A 21606-nucleotide genomic window follows, 5' to 3' on the forward strand; every position below is an offset into this window, starting at 1 on the left:
TTGTCTTAAAGGTCTCCTTCACACGCATATCAACCAATTTAACGTGGATGTGTGATATTTTTTCCATTTTTTGTGAGACAAAGGGGCCACAGATAATGCGTGACTGAATGAGCATGGGAAAATGGCGGGCGGTCTCCCTGATTCGTCTGCCATAGGCCGCCCGACCGCCATTATTCCGAGTATTCCTCCCCCATTTTATAGCGCCCCACCGGACCTAAGTCGTTCCACAATTGGCGTGCCGATTTCCCTCAGATTACGCATCACCCCCCTCCCCCCATCATCCTTGCTCTCAGTAACTTAAGGAACACATCTTATGAACTTACGATAACACCAATGCATAAGCATGTAGAATGATATATATATGACCAACCTTATCATCGTGTATTGTCTATTTTCTGTAGAGATATATATTGGCGTGAAAGAAACACAAGGTCTTATGGAACTGTACAAGAATGTTTTTAATGCCTAAAACTCTGGCAGTGACAAGACTAAATTTTATTCTTCTTTACAGAAGGAATTTTAAGAAAAAACAACGACGAGAATTCGTAATATAATAGGCTTTGTTTACGCCCCCAAAAAAATTAATTCCCACCTAAACGAAAAAAACTGCTTTCTCGCAGATAGTTTTACATTTCACCAAAAAAAAAAAAAAATATAATATATATAAAATTATATATCAGACTGCTGCTTACTCGAAGCAGAAACTCGCTGTTGACCTTGTTCATCCGACTCACCACAATCTTCCAATTGTTTTAAAATGTGAGTTATAGTATCTGGTTTGAGGCACAAAGAACTGCACGAACCATCATCCGGAGACATATCGGAGTTTTTATCAAATATCATGGACCCATCTCCTTTCCCTTTACTGGCGGCCAGTATATCTTCCTCGCCACCATTCGCAGCAGCCGCTTCCGAACTACCCTCACCCGATTTTGCTAACACGTTTTCAGTAACGGATGGAATTAAACAAGTACCTGTTAAAAATAAGCACTCATTTGTTAACACCACGAAGTTAATTACCAAACTAACAGCGAGCCATTCAAATGCTAATGATAATAACAAGTTTGCAGACATAAGCATTTTTGGTAATTACCTGGCCTTTGGTAGAAAAGGATGTAAGCGTGGACGTGATCTTCCTCTTGGGGTATTTGTTCTCGAGTGGCGTCATCATTGAAGTAGTGCCATTCACCGGTAACACAGTGTTTAGAATAGGCTGTGTAGTGGCCAGAACTGACACCTCCAAAATGGCAAACGCAGGCTTGCAAATCATAAAGGCATTCGCCACTATCAGAAGAAGCCGAAGTATTGGCAGCCAGAGACAAGTCTTTGTTGTTCAAATTTTTAGGGCTCGATGATGGCCCAGAGACATAAGGGGACATATTTAGTCCTTCTAATGGGAACAGTACTCTATCATCAACCTTTGTGCTGGAGAACTCGTGAAACATGAATCTGTAAAGAAGCCAGTTAAGACGCGCGCGAATGCATTAAGAAATTGAGTTAGGCTAACCTTTTTAAATAGACCATTAGTGTGTCTGGACATCTCCAGACGGATAAAGATTTGATTGCCTGACGGTTTTGTTCACACATAGGGCAGTACCAGGGATTCTGCTCATCCAACGTCTCACTATAAGAGATAAGATTTTCATTACATTAATTTTAACTGCATTTCAATAACACTGATTTCCTCACAAAGTGAACACAAACCTTTCACTAAAAGCCTTGAGACAATCGTAAAGGGTTAGAGTTTCAGTCTCCATTCGCCTAAGACTCATAGAATAATCATCTTCAACAACAAGATTTGTAGGCTCTTCCATAGGATAGTCCATAGACAATGGATCAAAGGTAACAGCGAGATTATCACCAGGAAGCAACGAAATATCACCAACACGAGCAACCTCACAACCGGTACACTTGTTAGTGTAAACGCAACGTGAACAATTCTTACCCTGAATTGACAATGAAAGGTAAGTTTTTTGTACGCTGACAACCTCATGTTGTCAAAACACCAACCTGGCCATCAACAAAATGAAGAGAATACGCTGAAGGATAGGGAACTAGTTTATCAACATTATCATAGAGAACCCCAGCTTGAATATTGTCGGGAAGGCGCAATATAGAGGGATGACCAATCAGTTTGACCTGTCCAAGTTCAAGAACACGAAAAACAATGGGAACGGCGACGAGTCTAACTTTGACCTTGTAGTCTTCCATTTTCAACAAAGGAATAAATTCCTCATCTGGTTTAACGGGTACACTACAGACCTGAAAGGTTAAGTACGATGTTATATTTTCAGATTTGCTCGCAAAACCCGTATGCCACTTACGGGACATAGAAGAGACGTGATTCCATAGTGCCGGCAAGACATTGTAATGCAGTTGATACACAAGATACATTGACAGGGGGGATGAGTTTTCAGTTGTTCATCAGGGAGGTCTTCCAAACAAATAGCGCAAGAATGCCACGATTCCCATTTTGGCCCTTCAACTTTAGGTGAAAAATCATCAGGTTCACCACTAAGAAATCCAGAGGAAACAGCGTCAATGGACGGCAAAGGAATCGCTTTTCCACAGATACCGGAAGTCGATGGACTTCCAAAATCAGTTGAACTTGAAACAAGAAGAGTGTCATCGGACAAGTACTTTCTTCTTGATGAACTTTCTAAAGCGGAATCCCTATAAACAACGCGATTGCATTGTAAATACGAGCCGATTTTCAGATTGGCCAAGGAATCTTCGAGATCAAAACTAACTTTTCATCCTCATTAATAATCATTCCTTGAGCAGCGGAAAGTGACGATACTGTTGAATCTCTCATTTCCACAGTGGGTAATGGTGTAAAATTAAGGGTACTATCAGCCATGCTAGAACATCCCAACGAGAAGTTACTAGCATTATCCGTCGAAGTGAGCTGATTGTTCGAGAAGGTAAGCTCATCTTGAAGGTTCTCTCTAACGAAACCAGAATTCGAGGGTGCAGTGGCTTTTTGAGTGTCGCGTATTTCGAAGGCGTAAATATCTCTATTTGCGTCATTAATATGGCGAACTAATACATTTTCTTCCTAAAATATTTTAATAATTTAAACACGCAACTTCGGCTACGAGTTCGAGCTCTGAAAAATGCGAGACTACAAACCAATATTCTAGATATATGGTTATCAAAGACTTCGGCTAAAATCATCTCTTGGGGCAGAGTAGTAAAGTTGTTTTTAAATTCATCATTGTTCTTAGCCTTTGACGTTACCAGGGCTACGGTTAAAGCTTCTTTAACTTTATAAAGCTTATCATTTTTATGAACAGTTACGAGATATCGAACAAAACACCTATTTTCCAATGGTACATATATTATAGCTGTTGAAACATAAACCACTGATTAGTATATTGCGCTTATGAATATACAATCATTTATATCATAAGCCTAACTTACATATTTGCCTCTCTAGAGCGTGAGGCAATGGTACAGCTAAATACATGAAGGGTTCAAATGTAACAGAAACGTAACCACACTCTGAGCATATAACCTTTTCAATAGTAAAAAAAATCTTTAGTATTCTACGGGGGAAGAGAATAAAGAATTGAAAATAATATTCTCACTGTGCTCCTAAACTGTCCTTGAAAAGTGTCAACAACAACAGATTGATTTTTTGAACGATAGCTGTCCCATTCATTATCGGCAGCTATTTCATCTTTTTTCGAACTATCCCCTTTTATCACATCTGTTTCATCACATACGCCTTCCATTTTCTCTAGGCATTTCACATCCATCTTACTTTCATGGAGATCAGGCCTATTTTCAATCTTCATTCTACGTAAAAATTTGTAACTCTCATTTACTTTCGGCCTCAATGGAAATTCGGGAATAAGTTAACAGCCTCAACAATAACTATGGCTTAACAATAAACTACTTGTAGTTGTAGAGTTTCTACGAGTGCATCAGGCTTTAAGCGATTACCTTTGAATTATGCCCTTCCCTACCAATAGGGGGAGGTGTCCCTTAAAGTTCAAAGGCAGACTCAGACTAGATTTAAACTGCCCACATAACACAAAATTCCGAATTGGCCATATGTCTAATCAGCGCCACTAGCGGATGGTCTGAAAACTACTCCCATAGAGTCTAGGTATATTTAAGCGGGTTTGCAGAATTTCCGTCAGATGGCGCGGCGTTCGAGCCACCTGGCGGAAATTCTGCAAACCCGCTTAAATATACCTTAGACTCTATGGGAGTAGTTTTCAGACCATCCGCTAGTGGCGCTGATTAGACATATGGCCAATTTTTCCCATTCGCCCTTCCCTCATGCAACATTCTATTCCCCAGGAATTTGGGCGCGACTCAAGGTATTCAACTTTTTATTTGTCCGTCAGAGGTCGCTGCGCCATCTATCATCCCTATTAAGTTAGAGATAAGAATCTAAATATATCAAACACACCTTTTAGGAACTACATCCAAAGAATTAAGTTCTTTCGCAGCTTCCTCTTGCAGAATATTTGTGTCTTTCACTCTCTTCAAAGAACTACTTCCCAATTTAAACTCCGGGTTACATTCCAGATAACAGGCACCTTCATCATCGGCGTTATCTATTCCTACGGTTGCCAAATTATCCAGAGTTTCTCTCGGGCGAGAAAGTGTTTCTTTCTTGGGAAATTTCTCACTATCAAACTTCAAAGCGTTGTTTATTTCTTCCGACACTAACACGTTAGTGTTTAAGGTCTTGGTTTCCTTAGCAAAATCCTCCATGGTAGGAATTTTGCGCGGCCCTATCCCACTATTTAACAAGCTAACGGCTAGCTCGTTCTTTTCGGGTTTCTTAACACCGGACGTCTCGTTGTTCGAGACATTCACCGTTCTTGGTAAGGTAGTCACTCTGTTAGTTAGAGATTCTAGGGTTACGATGTTACTGTTACACTCTTTTTCCTCTAGACTAGACTTGATGTCGTTCTTGGAAAAACTAATCTCGGACGAAGGCTTTTTTGTCACATTCGGGTTAGACTGGATAGAATTACCTTTCATATTCTTTATAAGAGACGTATTTAGTTGAGTATTAGACGAAAGGCTGGGAGTTACGGTTATATCTTGAAAAGGCTTAACGTCTTCGGGCACGGGGTACATGCGAAAAGAAGGATTAGTGTCCCACGATCCGAAAGAATCCGTGCTACGAGGCGAAGTTGAAGTGCTGTTATCGGAAGTAGCGTGCCCACTCGCCAAACTACTATTGTCTTTTGATTCCGTCACCAATGGAAAAACCTTTTCAGCCTTTAAGTTTTCAGTCACTGAGCATTTAGAATCGCACGCTCCTGATGCCTGTGAATGAAAAATGTTCAAAAAAAAACAATTTAAGGGGTGTAAGGCAAAAACGTGTATTTTAAAACGTGTCCACTCTCGCGTCACTCTACAAGTGAATATACAAACTGATATTTCACATTTAAAGACTGCAAATGAAACCATTCCCTTTTAATATTATTATATAACATGTGAACACCGACGCGAGTTCCCCCGACATGTAAACACCAACACGAGTTCCCCCGACACGGAAACACCGACGCGAGTTCTCCCGACATATAAACTATGCGACAAAAAAAGAACTGACCTCAAGTTCTACTTCCTCGGCATCCATTTGGGAAGCTTGAGCTTCTTCCATCTCACAAACCACTTTATCACTAGCCAGCAAGCTTTTGCAGGACAGAGTATTTTCATTCCCAGTGTTAAGTTGTTCGTGCAAGGTGTCCAATAGTAAGGCTAAGAATTCTTGACAATCATGCTGTCTATAGTCCCTAAATTGAGGGTGACATCGTCCCAAGGCTTCTTTAAAATCTACAGGCTTGATCGCGGCATTCTGCCCATTCCAGACTTTAGCCATAAGCTGAGCGAATCTTCCAGTCAGCGTTTCTTTTGACATCTCATCAGCATCGTAAGACTCCAAAAAGAATTGAACGATTTTGGAATTGTTCAAAAGGCACTGGAGCCCGGAATTCATGAAACAGGTGTTTCCAAGATTACGCAGACCACATACACCAGGTTTGTCTAAAACATTTTGACAATTTCTTTATCAGATCCCTTAGTAACAAAACTTGGTTCCTGTCCTTGGCAAGGAAATTTTGGGGGTAGAAGAATGCTAAGAGTACCAATGAACACGCGCTATGCTACAAGATCATGTTATTATAGAACATTTAGGCCAACTCTTGATTTCTATATTACATTCATAAATTTAGTGTTATATTTTCGGACATTCTGGGGGTTTGCCTAATCAGTATACTTACTTCTATGATCTTGGTCAGTTCTTGATGGTTCAGCATCTGGAGAAAAGATGGAGCCATGGAGAGGGCTATTGTTATGAGCTTTAAAAAAACAACATTTTGCAACAGCAAGAGTCAAAAATTGTAGCAAACATTTGATCAGAATGTAGACACATGGAGTGAGATGCGAGAAACATTTACCGGCGTCATTTTGGGATTCTAATTCAGACATTTCCCAAAAGCAGCTGGATTGCTCTGGAAGAATGCAGTTATCCAAGACACTAGTCCCCGATCCTGATGAAGGGAAAACGATAGGTTCTTCGTTTGTCCAAGTGTTAGGTAACATGGTGTCTAATCCACTCAAAAGCTCGCCACCGCTTGAACTGAGACTAGAACTGCCAACTAAAGCCACGACGGAACTACGCTGATTAATAATACTGTTCTGATGCTGAGAATGCAATAAGTGACCACGACTGGTGTTGATGTCTGGCATTGTAGTCTCAGTGACTACTGAGTTAATTGGCGATTTTCTCCTTTTTCAAAGAAGAGTACGTAAATGACTGAATTGCATTTGTGGGACTACAAAGAAGGAAGTTGGGACAAAATATCGAAGACTTACAAGTCGTGGGGAAGGTTAATATCACTTGCGGAGGAAATATCAGAATTACAAATATTGTCAATCAATGAGGGTTCTTGCGATGGAGAGCTTAAATCCATGAAAAGCTGGCCTAAAAAATCCCAATGAAGAAAAATGTCTAAAAGTTCTTGTCACTGAGAGCCAATAAGGGATTTTCATTGTAAACAAATGGCATGCCCATTTGCTAATATTTCCAAAGATTTTTCTTAAAACCTTTTGAGAGATTTTTCTCTATCAATTTTCAGATTGTCATTCTTTAACCACTTTTTTCAAATATTAACCTTATCGAGTAATGGCCTTTTACTGCATTACATTCTATTGGTAAAACGCGGGAATGCAGGAGGAAAGACACCTTGTAGGGGACCCACTGGACCCGCGCTTTGTGTTTGCGCTACTACTCTATTTACAAGAGAAATATTCCTCAGCACTGACAAAAATAATTTCTAATGGACATTGCCGACTATGAATCAAATAAGACAAAAGTTTCCAACTTGTTCTTTCAACTGATATAAAAACATGTGTTGAAAATGTCTTTGTTAAGTCTTTCCCTATAGGACTAACGTATTCATGTTTTCCATGACATAAGGCAACCCTGCCACCTTAAGAGTTTTAGAATACATCCAATTAGATGCCAATTCCTTTCAAAATCATTTAACTAATTTTCTTCATGGTTAAAGTATTGATGATCTCAGAACCACAACAAAGTTTGTTTTATTATGCAAGTTTGCTAGATTGGACCAAGCTTAAACCGTATCCAGCCTCCCATTGGTGTATTGTATCCAAATAGTCCTCTTTATAGACAAATTTGGAAATTATGAACAGAGAAACTAACACACAGGGCGAGACCACCATTGGGGTATTTTCCCTCGCGCCTAGAAGCACCGCCAGATGGAGCCCAAGTTCACTACACACACCAACTCGCACTGCCTCTGGCGGAGCTTCTTGGCAAAAAGGACAATACCCCCCAATGGTGGTCTCACCCCTGTGTGTTGCTTTCTCTGTTTGTAATTTCCGAATTTGTCTATAGTCCTTTACAAAAAAGGTAGCAAGGGCTCAGATACTGATCATGGTAGCTTTAATGATACCAAAAGCATACTTCACGCCATGTAATATGAGAAACCCCCTTTTACCAACAGAATAGTGTCGACCCCCTCTACGTATAATTACCTTCACGACTGTAGCACAGAGAAAAGGTGTGAATAGGCTCAATATAGTAGGCAATAAATAGTTAACAGACTAGGAGGATTCATACCATTTAAACAAGGAAGCCTGGCTTTAGACTCACCCAGCATAAATGGTATGAATCCTCCTAGTCTGTAAACTATGTATAGTACCAAGAAATGACATTTGTATCGCCACCATAGTGTACTACTTTCTATAAACCTTTGACCCCCAAAGACCTTCTCTGATAGGTCATTTGATTCTCATTTTACATGGGGTCTCCAGCCAAAGGCTGGGAACTGTGAATGAAGTATACTTTTGGTTTTATCTATGAACTTTTGACAGTACACTGGCTCTTAAATACATAATTTACAGACTAGGAGGATTAATACCATTTACACAAGGAGACCAGGCTTTAGATGGAGTTTAAAGCCAGGCCTCCTTGTCTAAATGTTATGAATCCTCCTAGTCTATAGACTAAATATATAATACCTCAATTCAATTTTAAATTGAAAAAACAAACAAAGTAACACTTTAGGTTAGTACTAAAACACCTCCAGTTCAACCAAAGTTTTAAGATTACAATGTATGAGCTTTTGGTTCAACGCACTTTAAATAGGGCTTGAGCATATTTTTCAAACATTAATAATAAAATTTTAAATCCCATCTCAGATGTTATGGAGATGTGAACCTAGCTTTATCACAATAATGTCCGGTTTAATTATAATATTCATAACATTTAATGTAGGTAATATTCATAACATTTAATGTAGGTAGGTAGAAGTTAGTAGTGTTACAACAAGTTCTTTCAAACCATACTAAACATCACCAAGTCCCATTAGAAATATTAAAGTATTTCACGACTCACCACTCATGTGGCAATCAGCTTCCAACATCTTACAAATAAGATGAGCCCCATTGTTGTTTTAGTAACGCCGAAGCTGAATTATGCAAATATCTATCCAGTTCATACGTTTTAAACAAAAGAAACCAGAAATGACAATGACCACCTGTAAGCCTTGGTTTCGGTTAATTGTAAATTTTAAGGCTTACTCATAAAAACCTCGATCAACCTAGCTAGGTAAATAAAGCAAGGTAGAGTTTATTTTTAATGAAGACTGGACTGAACTTTTTAATTTATTCCGCACAATATAAAACAATTTAAAGCATATTCATGTGACGTAAGAAAGAACGACCTAAGATTCGGTAAGGTTCACATTCACATCCGTCCTTGTTGCTATCGGTATCGGACTCGAGACCGAATCATAGATATAGTAAATCTAACTAACATATCTATGGACCGAATATACGCATAGCCCACTCGATCGTAATGAGACACATACGTTAAACGCGTGATTAAGGGGGCTAACCTACAGAATTCTGTGCGCCAGGCTGAGAAATAAGGCTGTGGTCCTGGACAAATGTCTACTTTAAAAATAAGCTGGGTCAGTTTAAAAATTAATTGCTTGAGGGTCTACTGGTCCTGTGACTTCCTAAAACCTTCTAAGATTTCAAAATTTCAAGTGGCCAATGTCCAATTTAATTTAGGTGCTAGAGCTCTGTGCTCTGGGCTCTGCTTACTAGCCAGTTTAAAAAATTCTTATTTCTCAGCCTGACGTGCACCTTCAAAAAGTATCATCAAGAAGAGCAAGCAGGGATAAGGGAGCAAGCACAAGGTTTCAAGGTTTCTTTATTGCCGTATAAGAAAAAATACACCCTTTAATATCAGGGCGGCTCCCTCATAAGGGGAGCGCAGCAATCAAAAATAAAATAATAAATAAAAAAGCACCATGAAGTTTCATAGCATACTCGATCACGCAGAATACTTGACGTCACAAGTTTGTTTTTCTTCAGTTCAGCATGGTTCAGCCTCGTTCTGAAGTTCAAAGCGAACTGATCATATTACTGATACGCTCTAGCTTTGATCAACAAGGAAAGCAAAAATTTTGCGTGACATTTCACCGTCTGGGGCAATCAACGCGTGTTCATGGCCTTTAAATTGTTTGTTTTGAAGGGGAAGTGAATGTTTTAATTGTAACTTGTGGCAAAATAAATTTATTGAACAATGATGTGCATGGGATGTTTCAAACGGTGCTTTGAGATAAGAGGTTTCGGTGTTGGTTACACCAATCTCAAGGATCAACCAGCAATTGTACTGGACACCAGACATATGGGTAATTAATTTGGACTTCCGCAACTAATTATCTAATGAAGTTGAGTAATTTTAATGAATACCTTAAAGGTCAAGATGTTGTGATTGTTAAAAGTGGACATAGAATATGTGGAACTGGTGCAGCCTTAGCAAGCGCGCCTATTGTTCAGAACAAAGCGTATTTTGAAGTCAAAGTTCAACAAACAGGTATAATTATCAGTTCCATTGATCAGCATAGGGAAGTGGTATATCCATCTTAAACTAATGGTTTTTTTTGAAAGGTATTTGGGGTTTAGGTTTGGCAACCATGAAAGCTGATTTAAATAGAGCACCGATGGGACGTGATGCGGAATCTTGGGTTTTAAGAAGTGACGGTACCCTAGTTCATAAAGATGAAGTTTTAAACAAAATAAATGACGTGCCTCAAGAAGGAGATGTAATTGTACGTATGGCAGCGTGTATTTCTTTCACATGTATAACATTAGGCGTACCTTATTGTTCCGTTTTCAGGGTGTCACATTTGACCATGTTGAGTTAAATTTTTATCTAAATGGGAAAGACCTCCAATGCCCTTTAACAAATGTTACTTGTAAAGGCGGTGAACTCTATCCTGTTTTATATGGTAAGTATGATCCAAAAGTCTAGCCATGACTTTGATGATCTCCCAGTAAGACGCCTTCCTCCTGTCTTATGATTGGCTCTTTGAACTACGCAAAACGCGTCATAGGCTTGTTAGCAACACAAAATCAAATAGGTTAGAAGGGGTATAGATTCATGTTCACGCCCACATGATTAACCAAGTTATATGCCCTATTACATTTTTGGAAAGGACTATAGGGACTTAGCAGGCAGTACTACGTCATGAACCGTCACACTACCTTCCACTAGTGCTAAAAAAAAAAAAACCAGGAGGAGGGGCTTGTATAGCCACCATTCTGTTAAAAAAGTACCATAATGGCGCTGGGGGCGGAGTTAAGCCTGAATTGCCAAGTCCCAATTAGGCTGGATACCTCCAAAGTCCAAAGAGACGCCCACAATATAATTCTACACCCTTTGGTATTTTAATAAAAAAAAACCAGGAGGGGCTTGTATAACCACCATACTGTAATAATAGTGCCATAATGGCGCTGGGGGTGGAGTTAAGCCTGAATTGCCAAGTCCCAATTAGGCAGGATACATCCAAAGTCCAAAGAGACGCCCACAATATAATGCTACAACCTTTAGTATTGTAATAAAAAAAACCAGGAGGAGGGGCTTGTATAGCCACCATACTGTAAAAAAAGTACCATAATGGCGCTGGGGGCGGAGTTAAGCCTGAATTGCCAAGTCCCAATTAGGCAGGATACCTCCAAAGTCCAATATAATTCTACAACCTTTAGTATTGTAATAAAAAAAACCAGGAGGAGGGGCTTGTATAGCCACCATACTGTAAAAAAAGTACCATAATGGCGCTGGGGGCGGAGTTAAACCCGAATTGCCAAGTCCCAATTGGGCAGGATACCTCCAAAGTCCAAAGAAACGCCCACAATATAATGCTACATCCTTTTTATTGCAACTGCAAAGCTTACCTTACAGTATTAATTATGCTTTTCAGTTGATGATGGTGCAATTCTTGATGCTGCCTTCACAACCTTTCAACAAGAACCCCCTACGGGTTTTGACCGTATCATGTTAGAACAGTCATTATTGTAAATAAATAACCTATAAAATATACAGGAACTCTTCAAAGAGCAAAATTATTAATAAATGAGGGTTTTAATTAACATAAAAGCCCTTATTGTTTAAATAAATAACCCTCCGCTGAACCACTAACTGGCCTGGGTCCTTCCAACGTCATCATGATCATGAAAGAACTTAAGAAGCCGCCTGTGCATTTTGGTTGTCGACTAATTATTAATATATATAAAGCAAACCAAACCATGAACCAAAACAGTAACTGTCTGTGACGGTTGTTTATATGTATCTATTATAAAAGTATCTATGATATATTCCTACGAATTTTAAATTAATTCGATATATATACAAGTAAAAACATAATACGCGATTTTAAAAAAGATAGATACAGTTTAAGCCTCGATTTACTTAATTTAATTTTCTATTTATAAGAGGGGTCTTTCATTAAACTATATATTGGAATTGGGTCTTCTTTAAATCTGAACCAAATTTTCTCTGTTGTAATTTGAAATTTTTGTAATTCGGGCACAACTTATTCAGTTTCTTATGAAAATGCAAGTTTATGTATTAACTTATTATTTAAAAAAATTATTAGCTTTTTGTATTATTTCTTTGGGATCTGTGGGATAAATCTCTGAACAACTACCTTGTCCTGACGGTAATCTCTTTTCATCCCAAGAGATGGCGCTACCATCGAATATTGGCGTCTAACAATAAATCACTTAAATAAAGGATGATGGGGGGTTGGATGCGAAAGCTGAGAGAGATAGGCACGCTGTAGAACAGTTCAGGTGCAGTGTCACGCTATAAAATGGGGGAGGAATACTCGGGATAAATGGCGGGTGATGTATGTTGCCAGATGTATCACATAGACCGCCCGCCATTTTTCCGAGCATTCCACCACTATTTCTAGCTGTTTCACAGTTAGTGCGCCTATTTCTCTCAGATTTCGCATACTACCCCTAATCCTTGCTTAAATATATAAAGTTTTTTATTCCCTAAACTGTGTTAGCTTATGCTAACAGTGGGAACTGGGATAAATCTCTGAAGTCTGAACAACTGTCCCGTTTTAAAATTTGGGTACAAACTAAACGATGGTAATCTCTTTTCATCCCAAGAGATGGCGCTACCGTCTTTCTAATGTCGGTGTCTAACCATATGCCTATAACCCTCTCAATTGATTCCTTATAATTTGTTATTCCAATTTTTGAATTCTTCCTCCAAATTGACTTTTCCAGACAACAGAAGCATTGTATATCTGATTTTAAAAAAGTTAACCCGATGTAAAAAATTATGTTTGTAAAATTTTAAATGCCTGAAATGATTAACTGTAACAGTAAATAAAAACTAGGAGAAAAATGTTAAACAATAATTTCCAGATTAACCAAGACAATGTAGATAGACATTCTATAAACTTTTATTTAAGCTTATTATAACGCGTAATATATTTAGATAGTAGAAGAAGATATCTACATATTTTTACTTTCCATCTTGAAGCTTGACTTTAATCATTTCCCTAAACTGCGTCAGAATCTTACTTTCCCTCTTTTGTCTTTCCTCCCTGTTGAACATAGCTAAAGCTCTCTTTTCATCGGCGCTGTAAATTTGGTTTTCTTTTCTCAATCGCACAGCTTCCATTCTACGATGTCTGCTTCCACTCATAACGTAGCCCACACATTCGTAGGCTTCAATCTGGTCACTGGTCAGACCAATTTCTCCTCTTCTTGGAATTCGTTTACCTTCAGCTACGTAAGCAGCCATGGCCGCGCCTTCACCTGGTAGTAAAGCCTTTCCATAGCTAAAGGATACATGTTAATTATTAACGTATATTATGCATAGTAAACACCATTATCAGAAGAATGAATTAACTTACTCTTTAGCAGTAAGTTGTACGTGGCTTTTGGGAACAGGACCAATGTATTCTGTTTCACTGTCGTCATCTCCCTTCTCTTTTTCTGCGTAAATAAAGCATTAAATTTGTAAATTAAATTATGTATTTCGCGCCATCTGTCGTCCGCAATGTGAGTAAAAGTATACTCACTTCTGGCTTCAACCCATTTCTCAAATTCCTTAACTTCTCGATCACTGTTTGAGTCTTCATCATCAGAAGCATCGTCGGAAGCTTTCTCCTCCTCTTCCTTCTTTTTCCTCTTCTCTTTATTCTTCTTTTTCTCTTTTCGAGCCGCTTTCTTCTTTTTCTTTTTCAACTTTTTCTTCTTCTTCTTTGCAACTTAAAATATAAAAGCACAGGATTAATGTCGAGTCTTATCTTTATAACAGTAGTGCAAATATTACTACATACTCTTAGTTCCACTGCTATCAGATACGGCGCCAGATTCTTTATTTTTCACGTGAAATATGGGTCCAATATGGTGTCTTCTCTCTTCCAATTCTTCGTCATCAGAGCTAAAAATTGATGTCATTTTAAATCTAAAATACTTAAACTACAGTTCATCCACTGGTTTAACTGTCATTGTTAGGCCAGTGGATGGACTATAGTGTTAGGAAATTTATCCACTAAGCGGATCTGCTAACTTTTACCCATATTTCTATTTTCTAATAAAGCGCGCTATTTTCATAATAATAATAGATGGCACTGTTTACTAAACCAACTAGTGTTGAGCCATAGCGCGAGCAGCTTGCGTCGTCGAGCGCGTGATCGAGTGGGCTATGGTTGAGCCCAATAGAGCTATCTCAGAAGCCTTAGTGTGACGTCATACATGGTATTTGCCCATAGAACCAAAGCATGGTCTCCCACTGTCAGAGCTAAGCAGTGACGTTTTACCGAGGCACTGACGTCACAACTGAGATAGCTCTATTGTAATATTGGCTATAGAGAGCTTTCAGTTTGCACGACCATATTGTTGGGTGGGTTGAATGCAGGAGGAAAGCTGAAAACTACCAATATGGCCGCCAAAACTGAGGTAAGACTTGGGAGGGTTCACCCAACTGGAAGGTCTCTATAGTTTAACGACCAACTGACAGATGCTAAAAGGGCATAAATAAACATTCATTACATACTCAGCTTGTCTTTCTGGAGAACCAATCCATACTTCAGGTAGTCCACAGGCTCCTATTCTTTCCCTTTCATGACGTCTCCTAAAAATGAATTTTTTTACATTATTAAAGAGAGTAGAAGTGTAGAACCTTTTGAGGGTGGAATCCTTTAGAAAGAAAGCAGTTACAACGCCCATATAACCCTACACTAAGTACAGATGTATATATATTTACCATGTCATAAATTCTTCAGGTGGTTCCTTAGTTTGTTTCCAATTAGGTCTTCCACTCGTATCATCATTAAACAACTCTCCAATATTGCGGGTCGACTTATGTCTTTGAATACTTCCTTCACGATGGGTAGTAGCCACTCTCTGTTCGTATCTTCTAGAGAAAGGAGACAAGGACTTCTTTTGTCCTGAATGAGGTGATGGAGATTTACTCCTTGTTTTTGGGCTCTCTCTTCGATACCGATCATTTGGTGAATTGTTTGGAAGTTTTCTAGAGTCTAACCCTCTCCTGGATGGTGAAATACTCTTTGATCGGCTTTTGCGTCTTATGGGGGATTTACTTCTTGAAATATTTATTTTATGAGCTGGTGATACGCTTCTTGAGAGTCTTCTTGAAGCATAAGGGTTTGGTGATTTAGAACTTGAGCGTCTTTGACTTTTTCTGTTATTATTGGATGTGTAACTTCTTTTTCTATCTGGTGATGGGCTTTTGGAGCGTCTACGTTGATTTAATGAGCCATTGCTTCTATGGGTAACTTTAGGTGAAGCACCACGACGTCTATTTGGGCTTCTACTTCTGGAATGTCGCGCATGAGCGACATCCGACCTATTTCTATTAAAAACGGGTGATCTGCTATTTGGAACACGTCGTCCAGATGATTTACGTCCAGGTGATTCTCTGCTATAGTTACTATGCCTTGCAACTGGTGATCTACTCGGAGATATTCTGCCTTTACGAACAGGTGATCGGCTAACAGAACGATTTAGTCTTTTTAGGGGTGATCTACTTCTGGATCGACTTTTACTATTGGAATATCTTTTCTCGTTATTTGGTGATCTTCCACTTGGCCATTTTGACCTGTTTTTCGATCTGTTATGATCATTTTCCCAAGATGGTTTTCGAACATTGGGTGACCTATTTTCAAGCCTTGATGTAGGAGATTTACCCCTGGAGTGATAACGCCTATTTGGTGAACCCCTATTCATATTAAGTTGTACTTGTTTGGAGACAAGCTCCTGGATTAATCAGATATATTCAAAGATCCTTTGAACACGTATAGTTTTGAAGTCACCTAGGTAAAACACTTTTGTGTAATTATTATTATGGCACCATCTCCACACACACATACACACACAGACTAACCTAACCAAACATAATTTTAACCTTAACCAAAACTATAAATAACAATAACAATAACCAAACATAAACATAACACACAGTCACTCACACACACACACACACACACACACACACATGAATACTATGGGGTCAGAGAGCCTTATGTGGCTTATTTTACATGTATTAAATACAATTAAATAGTTTAAAAATAAAATATTAATTTACTTACAATACTGTAAAAATTATTTTAATTAACAACTTTGCAAAAATTGCACAAAGATGACCAAGCTGAGGATGATCAATAATAACAATTCATTATGATCATTAACCAAAGACCAGTCAATCATCTAAGAGAATATGCGATAACCATATAAAGATACAGGCTCCATGGCTGGTGACACAGTCCACACCAAGAACTGCGTGATTGAGTGGGCCACGTTGAGTCTCACCTGAACTGAACCGAAGTAGTTGTTAGCAGACAGCATTACTTGGCAAACAACACGCGGTTTCGTTCCATGTGGTAAAACATTGTCTTGATTGTTAAATACTTCTACTTCTAAAAGGTTTTGTAAGTATACAAAGATTATTTTTATTAATTGTTAAACTTTTAGTGAAAGCCTATTAGCCTGTAATATTAATTATATAACATTTGAGGGGTTAGGAAGCGTAATGTAACTCCTTTGGGGACCGGACTGGTAGTTGTGGGGTTATTTATTTAAAGGGACTGGCCGCCGGCCGAGCGGTTGGGGTGAAAGGGGGGGGTCAGACTTGTTGGTTGCTATGTTGCTACCCTCCCACCGCGACGGTGGCGCTACTGCTTATGGACAAAGAGCAGGGTGCTTTCCCCAGGGATAAGGGAGTCAGATGGATTGGAAATGATGATGGGCGACCTGCGGCACCATATCTCTCCCAGTGTACCTCGCGCACGCCCCTACCTTTCCGTAGGCGATTGCTAAGTGCTGCCGCGTAGCGCCATTTTATTTGAATGAGAACTAGCTTCTATTTTTGAGATAGAGGGAGCGTCCTTTACAATTTCGTCCGGCACGACCCTACCTAACCGCTGGGGATGATGGGAGGACTATGGTGCCGTAGGTGGGGGTACAAAGGCAACGCTTAAGGTATGGGGGTTTCCACTCCATTATTCTCTCCTTCAAGCTTTCCCTTGGAACTAAGGGCGGACTTCATCTCAACAGCTCCATTACGCCCCTTTATGGGATTAACTTTTTGAAACTGAGGATACGATTCTTATGAACAGGCCCTAGACAGAGCAGAGCAGAGCAAATCTAAGGGGCTTGGCGCATCAGAAATGGTCCACAAAAATGTACATATAGTTTTCAGAGGACTAATACCATTTACACCAGGAGGCCAGGCTACTTGGCGGTCAAAGTGCAGTACCACGTAGCCTCGCCTCCTGTTGTGAATGGTATCAATCCTCCTAGTCTGAAAACAATGTATTGAAGGGGCTGACCGACCCCTCTCATTTTCCATCCACCCTCTTTGCTAATCTCTATTAGGAAGATTCTTGTTTTTCCCACTTATCAGGGCCGTATTAAGCAATTTTGCACTGGGGGTGGAAATAATAATAGCCGCGAAAAAAAGCTACAGCAAATGTTGCAACGGGGGATAGTGCAACTCAATGCGCCCCCAACAAGCCTTGCGCAAGGGGCCAGTGCCCCCTCCTCCTTAATCCGACCCTGCCCACGTTCAGAACAGTCCCTTTAAAATGGACACATTGTCCAGCAAGACATGCAGTAGAGCTATCTCAGCTGTGACTTCAGTTCCTATGTAAAACGTCACCAACTTAGCTTTGGCGGTGGGCGGCCAAGCTTGATACTGCATAGGTTCTATGGGAAAATAGTATGTTTGACGTCACACTAAAGCTTTTGAGATAGCTCTGTTAAGGGACTTAGGAAGCAAACACGCAGAAAGGGGGGGGGGCGAAATCTTGGGTTATTTCCCTCATGGCCAAGAAGCAGTGCAAGTTGGCCCTGATGGAAATAACCCAAGATTTCCGCCTCCCCTTCTTGGTGTTTGCTTCTCTGCAGGAATAAATGGAATGGTTTATTCTAAGCCCCTTAACCACACATCTTGCTGGACAATGGGCCGAGGTAGTGGAAATTGGCTTATACCTCCCACATGTAGTGAACACAGGTTCCACAGTTCAGTACTTGACAACATAGCACTTCAGTTTAAGCTGAGAGAGGGGGCGGTATTTTCTATAGCCCTTTAGTGAAAACTATCCTTAAAATTTACACTGAACTCGCACTATGCTGCTATGGGTGTTATGTTATTTCTAATATCATTCTTGGCAAGCCGCAATAATGACACAGTGGTCATTTGCACGCTCATTAACCTTTTGTCAACGGTTGGTGTGTTTATATTATAGAATAACAAATAAATTAAAACATGGGTAAAAACAAAAAACGAAGCAAGGTAATGAAGAAAAAGCTTAAACCAGCGAGGGAGGGCACAAACCCATTTGAGATGCGGATAAACAAGCAAAAGCACAGCATTCTAGGGCGTAAAACCAAAAATGATAGAGGAATGCCGGGAATATCTCGCAACAAAGCTATAAAAAAGCGAAAAGAAACCTTATTACAAGAGTACAAACTCAAGAACAAGAGCAACAGCTATGTAGATAGAAGATTTGGTGCAAACGACGATGACAATTTGGAAGATAAAGCCGCTATTAGATTCGCGATTGAGCGCAAGAAAACCAAGATAAACATGTACAACCTAAACGACGATGAAGAATTAACCCATCTGGGCAGAAGTATCGGAGACATGGACAAATTTGATGATCCCGGTAGTGATTCTGAGGAAGAGGAACGGTTGGAAGGCGATGTTGTGAAGAAAGCCCATTTTGGTGGCGGGATTTTAACCAAAAAGGACAAAGAAGAATCCGAAAAGTCTCATAAAGCCATAATGGAAGAAATCATCGCTGATCGTATCAAGCGAAAACACGAACGTCAAAAAGTCAAAGAAGACAACATGGATTTGACCGACAAACTTGATGGGTCTTGGAAAGACATTCAGAAATTGATGGTCAATTTGAAGCAATCAAAAGCTAAAGATGACAATGACGAAAAACCCACACAGGATGACTATGACATCAAAGTTAAGGAGTTGAAATTTGAAGCCAAGGGTAAAGCAACGGATAAGTTGAAAACAGCTGAAGAAATAGCTTACGAAGAAAGACAAAAACTAGAACGCCTTGAAATGGAAAGATTGGAAAGAATGAATGGGGAAAGTTCAAAACCAAAATCGAAACACATTTCCGCTGATGGACTTGAAGATGATTTTCAATTTGATGATGATAAAGAAGACAAAAAGGAGGAGTTTATACCCAGTAAAAGACTGAAAGATCCAACTCTGGATGATTCGGGAGATGATAATGAAGATGAAAAATCCGAGGATGAAGGAAAGGATGACGAAACATCAGAGGATGAAGCTGTTGATGATGGAAATCTGGAAAATGAAAATGATGAAAAATTGGAAAGTGAAGATGATGAAAAGTCTGATAATGAAGACACCAAGGATGAAGATGGAAACGATAATTCCGAGGATGACAGTGATGACAGCTATGCTGATGTCCTAACAGATGATGAGGTTGAGAAGCAAGATGAAACTAAACATGACAAGTCTAATGTAAAGATTGCAATATCAAATAAGGATCTACCCAAATCCATCCCCTTCGTTATTGAATGTCCAACCACTTTTGAGGAGTTTTTCAAATTTGTTTCTAATCGAACCCATGTCGAAATTTCGACTATAATTGAGCGAATTATTAAATGTAATCACCCCAGTTTATCAGCGGAGAATAAGGGAAAGTTGGAAAATTTATTCGCCTTCATTTTGCAGTTCATTGACGAAATTTGTACCTCTAAACAAATAGAGCTTAAAGTTATCGATACCTTAACCATAAACTGTAAAAATTTAATGGAAATGTCCCCAAAAGCCACGTCGAAACTGCTTCTCAGTGTTATTAATGAGAAACGAGACGATTTCTTACAACAAAGTTCGAAAAGGAACAATAAGACATTCCCTGGTCTAAGTACTCTAATTTACTTGAAGCTGGTATCGATTTTATATCCCACTTCTGATTTCCGACATCCGATTGTAACACCAGCCATGGTTTTCATGAGTGAAATAATATCACTAAGTAAAATCCACTCTCTCATTGATATTTCTCGAAATTTGTTTGTATGCTCGTTGTTTTATGAGTATGTTTCTGTTTCAAAACGATTAGTCCCGGAAGTTGTCAACTTTTTAAACAAAATTGTAAACTTCTACACGAAAAAAGACAATTTTGTCAAGTTAAATGTAGATAATTTTGATTATGATAATTTAAAGCCCAATAATGGCAAGTTTTCTATTCAGATGCTTGAATCAGAGTTAGAAAATCCCGAAGAAAATTTGATTGGTCAGATATTGACAATGACGCTAGGCCTAATTTCAAAATTTGCTACTTTATACAAAGCTATGCCATCTTACACCGAATTATTCGACTCTACCGTGAAATCCTTATCATTAATATCGGTTATACATTTTCAAGAAGATATCAGTTCGTTAATATCCAAACTTTCGGAAACTTCAACCAAAAGCTTTGTTAAAAGAGAAAACCGAAGACCACCTGCTCTCAAGCTGTACGAACCAAGAATACAAGAGAATTTTGATGGTAAAAAGAAACATCACGGTAGTCAGAAGAAGTTGGAACAACAGAAACTGATTCATAAGCACAAACGAGAGATGAAGGGGGCCATGCGCGAAATCAGAAGAGATAATCATTTCATCGCTAGCGAGAAACTAAATGAACAACTCTCGAAGGATCAGCAAAGGAAGGAAAAACTAAAGAGATTGTATCAAGATTTAGCCTCGCAAGAAGGGGAATTTAAAAAGCTGAAAAAGAAGAAATGATCATATTAATGTTAGCCGTGTAAATGTTAAACATTGAAGATTATATTAAAGATACTTTAATAAAACGTAATTTGTACCAAACTGTGCAATTTTGGGACTGTTAATACTTTATGCGTGCCAGTCCTAATTTTTAGGTTGCGGGTCTAAGTGGAATAGAGTAGTGGTACTACATGTTAATTTCTCATAGAACATAACGTAACCAATGGCAGGGAGGTGCCATTACTCTACAGTGGAAAATTGGCCAAGTCCTCGAGTCCAATTTCCCAGTATTCGCGAGTCCAGCAAGTACTCAAAAAAGTCCAAATTTGTGATCGAGCGGCCTATTGTACTGAAAGACGTGTAGCTTGCTTTAGTTGACCAATTGCGAAGAAGAAATGGACTCGCGTAGGGGAAAAAATGGACTCAAGTAGTGTGACTAGCCTTGAGGAGGACTCGCAAGTACCCGCAAATTTCTAGTAAAAAAGGTTGCGAGTCCGAGTACATGGGAGTAC

At 39.2% G+C, this 21606-nt stretch overlaps 4 protein-coding genes across 5 annotated transcripts; 2 read left to right on the top strand and 2 right to left on the bottom strand.

The window, feature by feature from the left end:
• Positions 1–434: 434 nt before the first annotated feature.
• On the bottom strand, positions 435–9305 carry LOC149588265 (uncharacterized). 2 transcript variants are annotated; one of them, XM_089863065.1, is made up of 17 exons: positions 9079–9305; positions 8894–8983; positions 6847–6955; positions 6429–6760; positions 6252–6329; positions 5582–6015; positions 4424–5295; positions 3591–3801; positions 3424–3517; positions 3133–3347; positions 2751–3058; positions 2325–2673; positions 2011–2262; positions 1705–1946; positions 1508–1624; positions 1094–1449; positions 435–974 (listed from the first exon to the last, which is right to left on the bottom strand). In XM_089863065.1, exons 2-17 carry the CDS (start codon positions 8919–8921, stop codon positions 670–672), a joined length of 4302 nt encoding a protein of 1433 aa, XP_089719191.1. In that variant the 5' UTR covers positions 8922–8983; positions 9079–9305; the 3' UTR covers positions 435–669. The 2 variants fall into 2 exon arrangements, with proteins under 2 accessions (XP_089719191.1, XP_089719190.1); XM_089863064.1 differs by having other exon boundaries at positions 8894–9305.
• A 606-nt stretch (positions 9306–9911) lies between these two features.
• LOC149588266 (SPRY domain-containing protein 7) lies at positions 9912–13223 on the top strand. The gene is made up of 5 exons (XM_089863085.1): positions 9912–10199; positions 10268–10384; positions 10459–10619; positions 10688–10799; positions 11772–13223. The coding sequence occupies exons 1-5, from the start codon at positions 10091–10093 to the stop codon at positions 11867–11869; spliced, it is 597 nt and encodes a 198-aa protein (XP_089719211.1). The 5' UTR covers positions 9912–10090; the 3' UTR covers positions 11870–13223.
• Positions 13224–13246: 23 nt separating this feature from the next.
• On the bottom strand, positions 13247–16575 carry LOC149588267 (uncharacterized). Its single transcript, XM_089863073.1, has 7 exons — positions 16428–16575; positions 15083–16151; positions 14873–14950; positions 14154–14257; positions 13893–14081; positions 13725–13806; positions 13247–13649 (listed from the first exon to the last, which is right to left on the bottom strand). The coding sequence occupies exons 2-7, from the start codon at positions 16063–16065 to the stop codon at positions 13331–13333; spliced, it is 1755 nt and encodes a 584-aa protein (XP_089719199.1). The 5' UTR covers positions 16066–16151; positions 16428–16575; the 3' UTR covers positions 13247–13330.
• A 60-nt stretch (positions 16576–16635) lies between these two features.
• Positions 16636–21196, top strand: l(3)07882 (Nucleolar protein 14 homolog l(3)07882). The gene is made up of 2 exons (XM_089863071.1): positions 16636–16766; positions 18585–21196. The coding sequence occupies exon 2, from the start codon at positions 18605–18607 to the stop codon at positions 21113–21115; it is 2511 nt and encodes an 836-aa protein (XP_089719197.1). The 5' UTR covers positions 16636–16766; positions 18585–18604; the 3' UTR covers positions 21116–21196.
• The last annotated feature ends 410 nt before the right edge of the window (positions 21197–21606 follow it).

This window comes from Phalangium opilio, unplaced genomic scaffold (assembly GCF_054372755.1).
Source record: "Phalangium opilio isolate 3A_F unplaced genomic scaffold, DU_Popi_V2 ptg000662l_1, whole genome shotgun sequence".
Classification (NCBI taxonomy): domain Eukaryota; kingdom Metazoa; phylum Arthropoda; class Arachnida; order Opiliones; family Phalangiidae; genus Phalangium; species Phalangium opilio.

Bases quoted from the DNA above. Each gene is read 5' to 3' on its own strand.
- LOC149588266 (XM_089863085.1), top strand. From the start codon at position 10,091: ATGATGTGCATGGGATGTTTCAAACGGTGCTTTGAGATAAGAGGTTTC. The intron at 10,385-10,458 runs GTATAATTATCA...TTTTTTTGAAAG, and splicing joins AGTCAAAGTTCAACAAACAG to GTATTTGGGGTTTAGGTTTG. The intron at 10,800-11,771 runs GTAAGTATGATC...TATGCTTTTCAG, and splicing joins ACTCTATCCTGTTTTATATG to TTGATGATGGTGCAATTCTT.
- LOC149588265 (XM_089863065.1), bottom strand. From the start codon at position 8,921: ATGTTGGAAGCTGATTGCCACATGAGTG. The intron at 3,348-3,423 runs GTAAGTTAGGCT...ATGTTTCAACAG, and splicing joins CGCTCTAGAGAGGCAAATAT to CTATAATATATGTACCATTG. The intron at 1,947-2,010 runs GTTGGTGTTTTG...TTGTCAATTCAG, and splicing joins TTCATTTTGTTGATGGCCAG to GGTAAGAATTGTTCACGTTG.
- LOC149588267 (XM_089863073.1), bottom strand. From the start codon at position 16,065: ATGAATAGGGGTTCACCAAATAGGCGTTATCACTCCAGGGGTAAATCT. The intron at 13,807-13,892 runs GTGAGTATACTT...TTATTTACGCAG, and splicing joins GAAATGGGTTGAAGCCAGAA to AAAAAGAGAAGGGAGATGAC. The intron at 13,650-13,724 runs GTAAGTTAATTC...TGTATCCTTTAG, and splicing joins GTACAACTTACTGCTAAAGA to CTATGGAAAGGCTTTACTAC.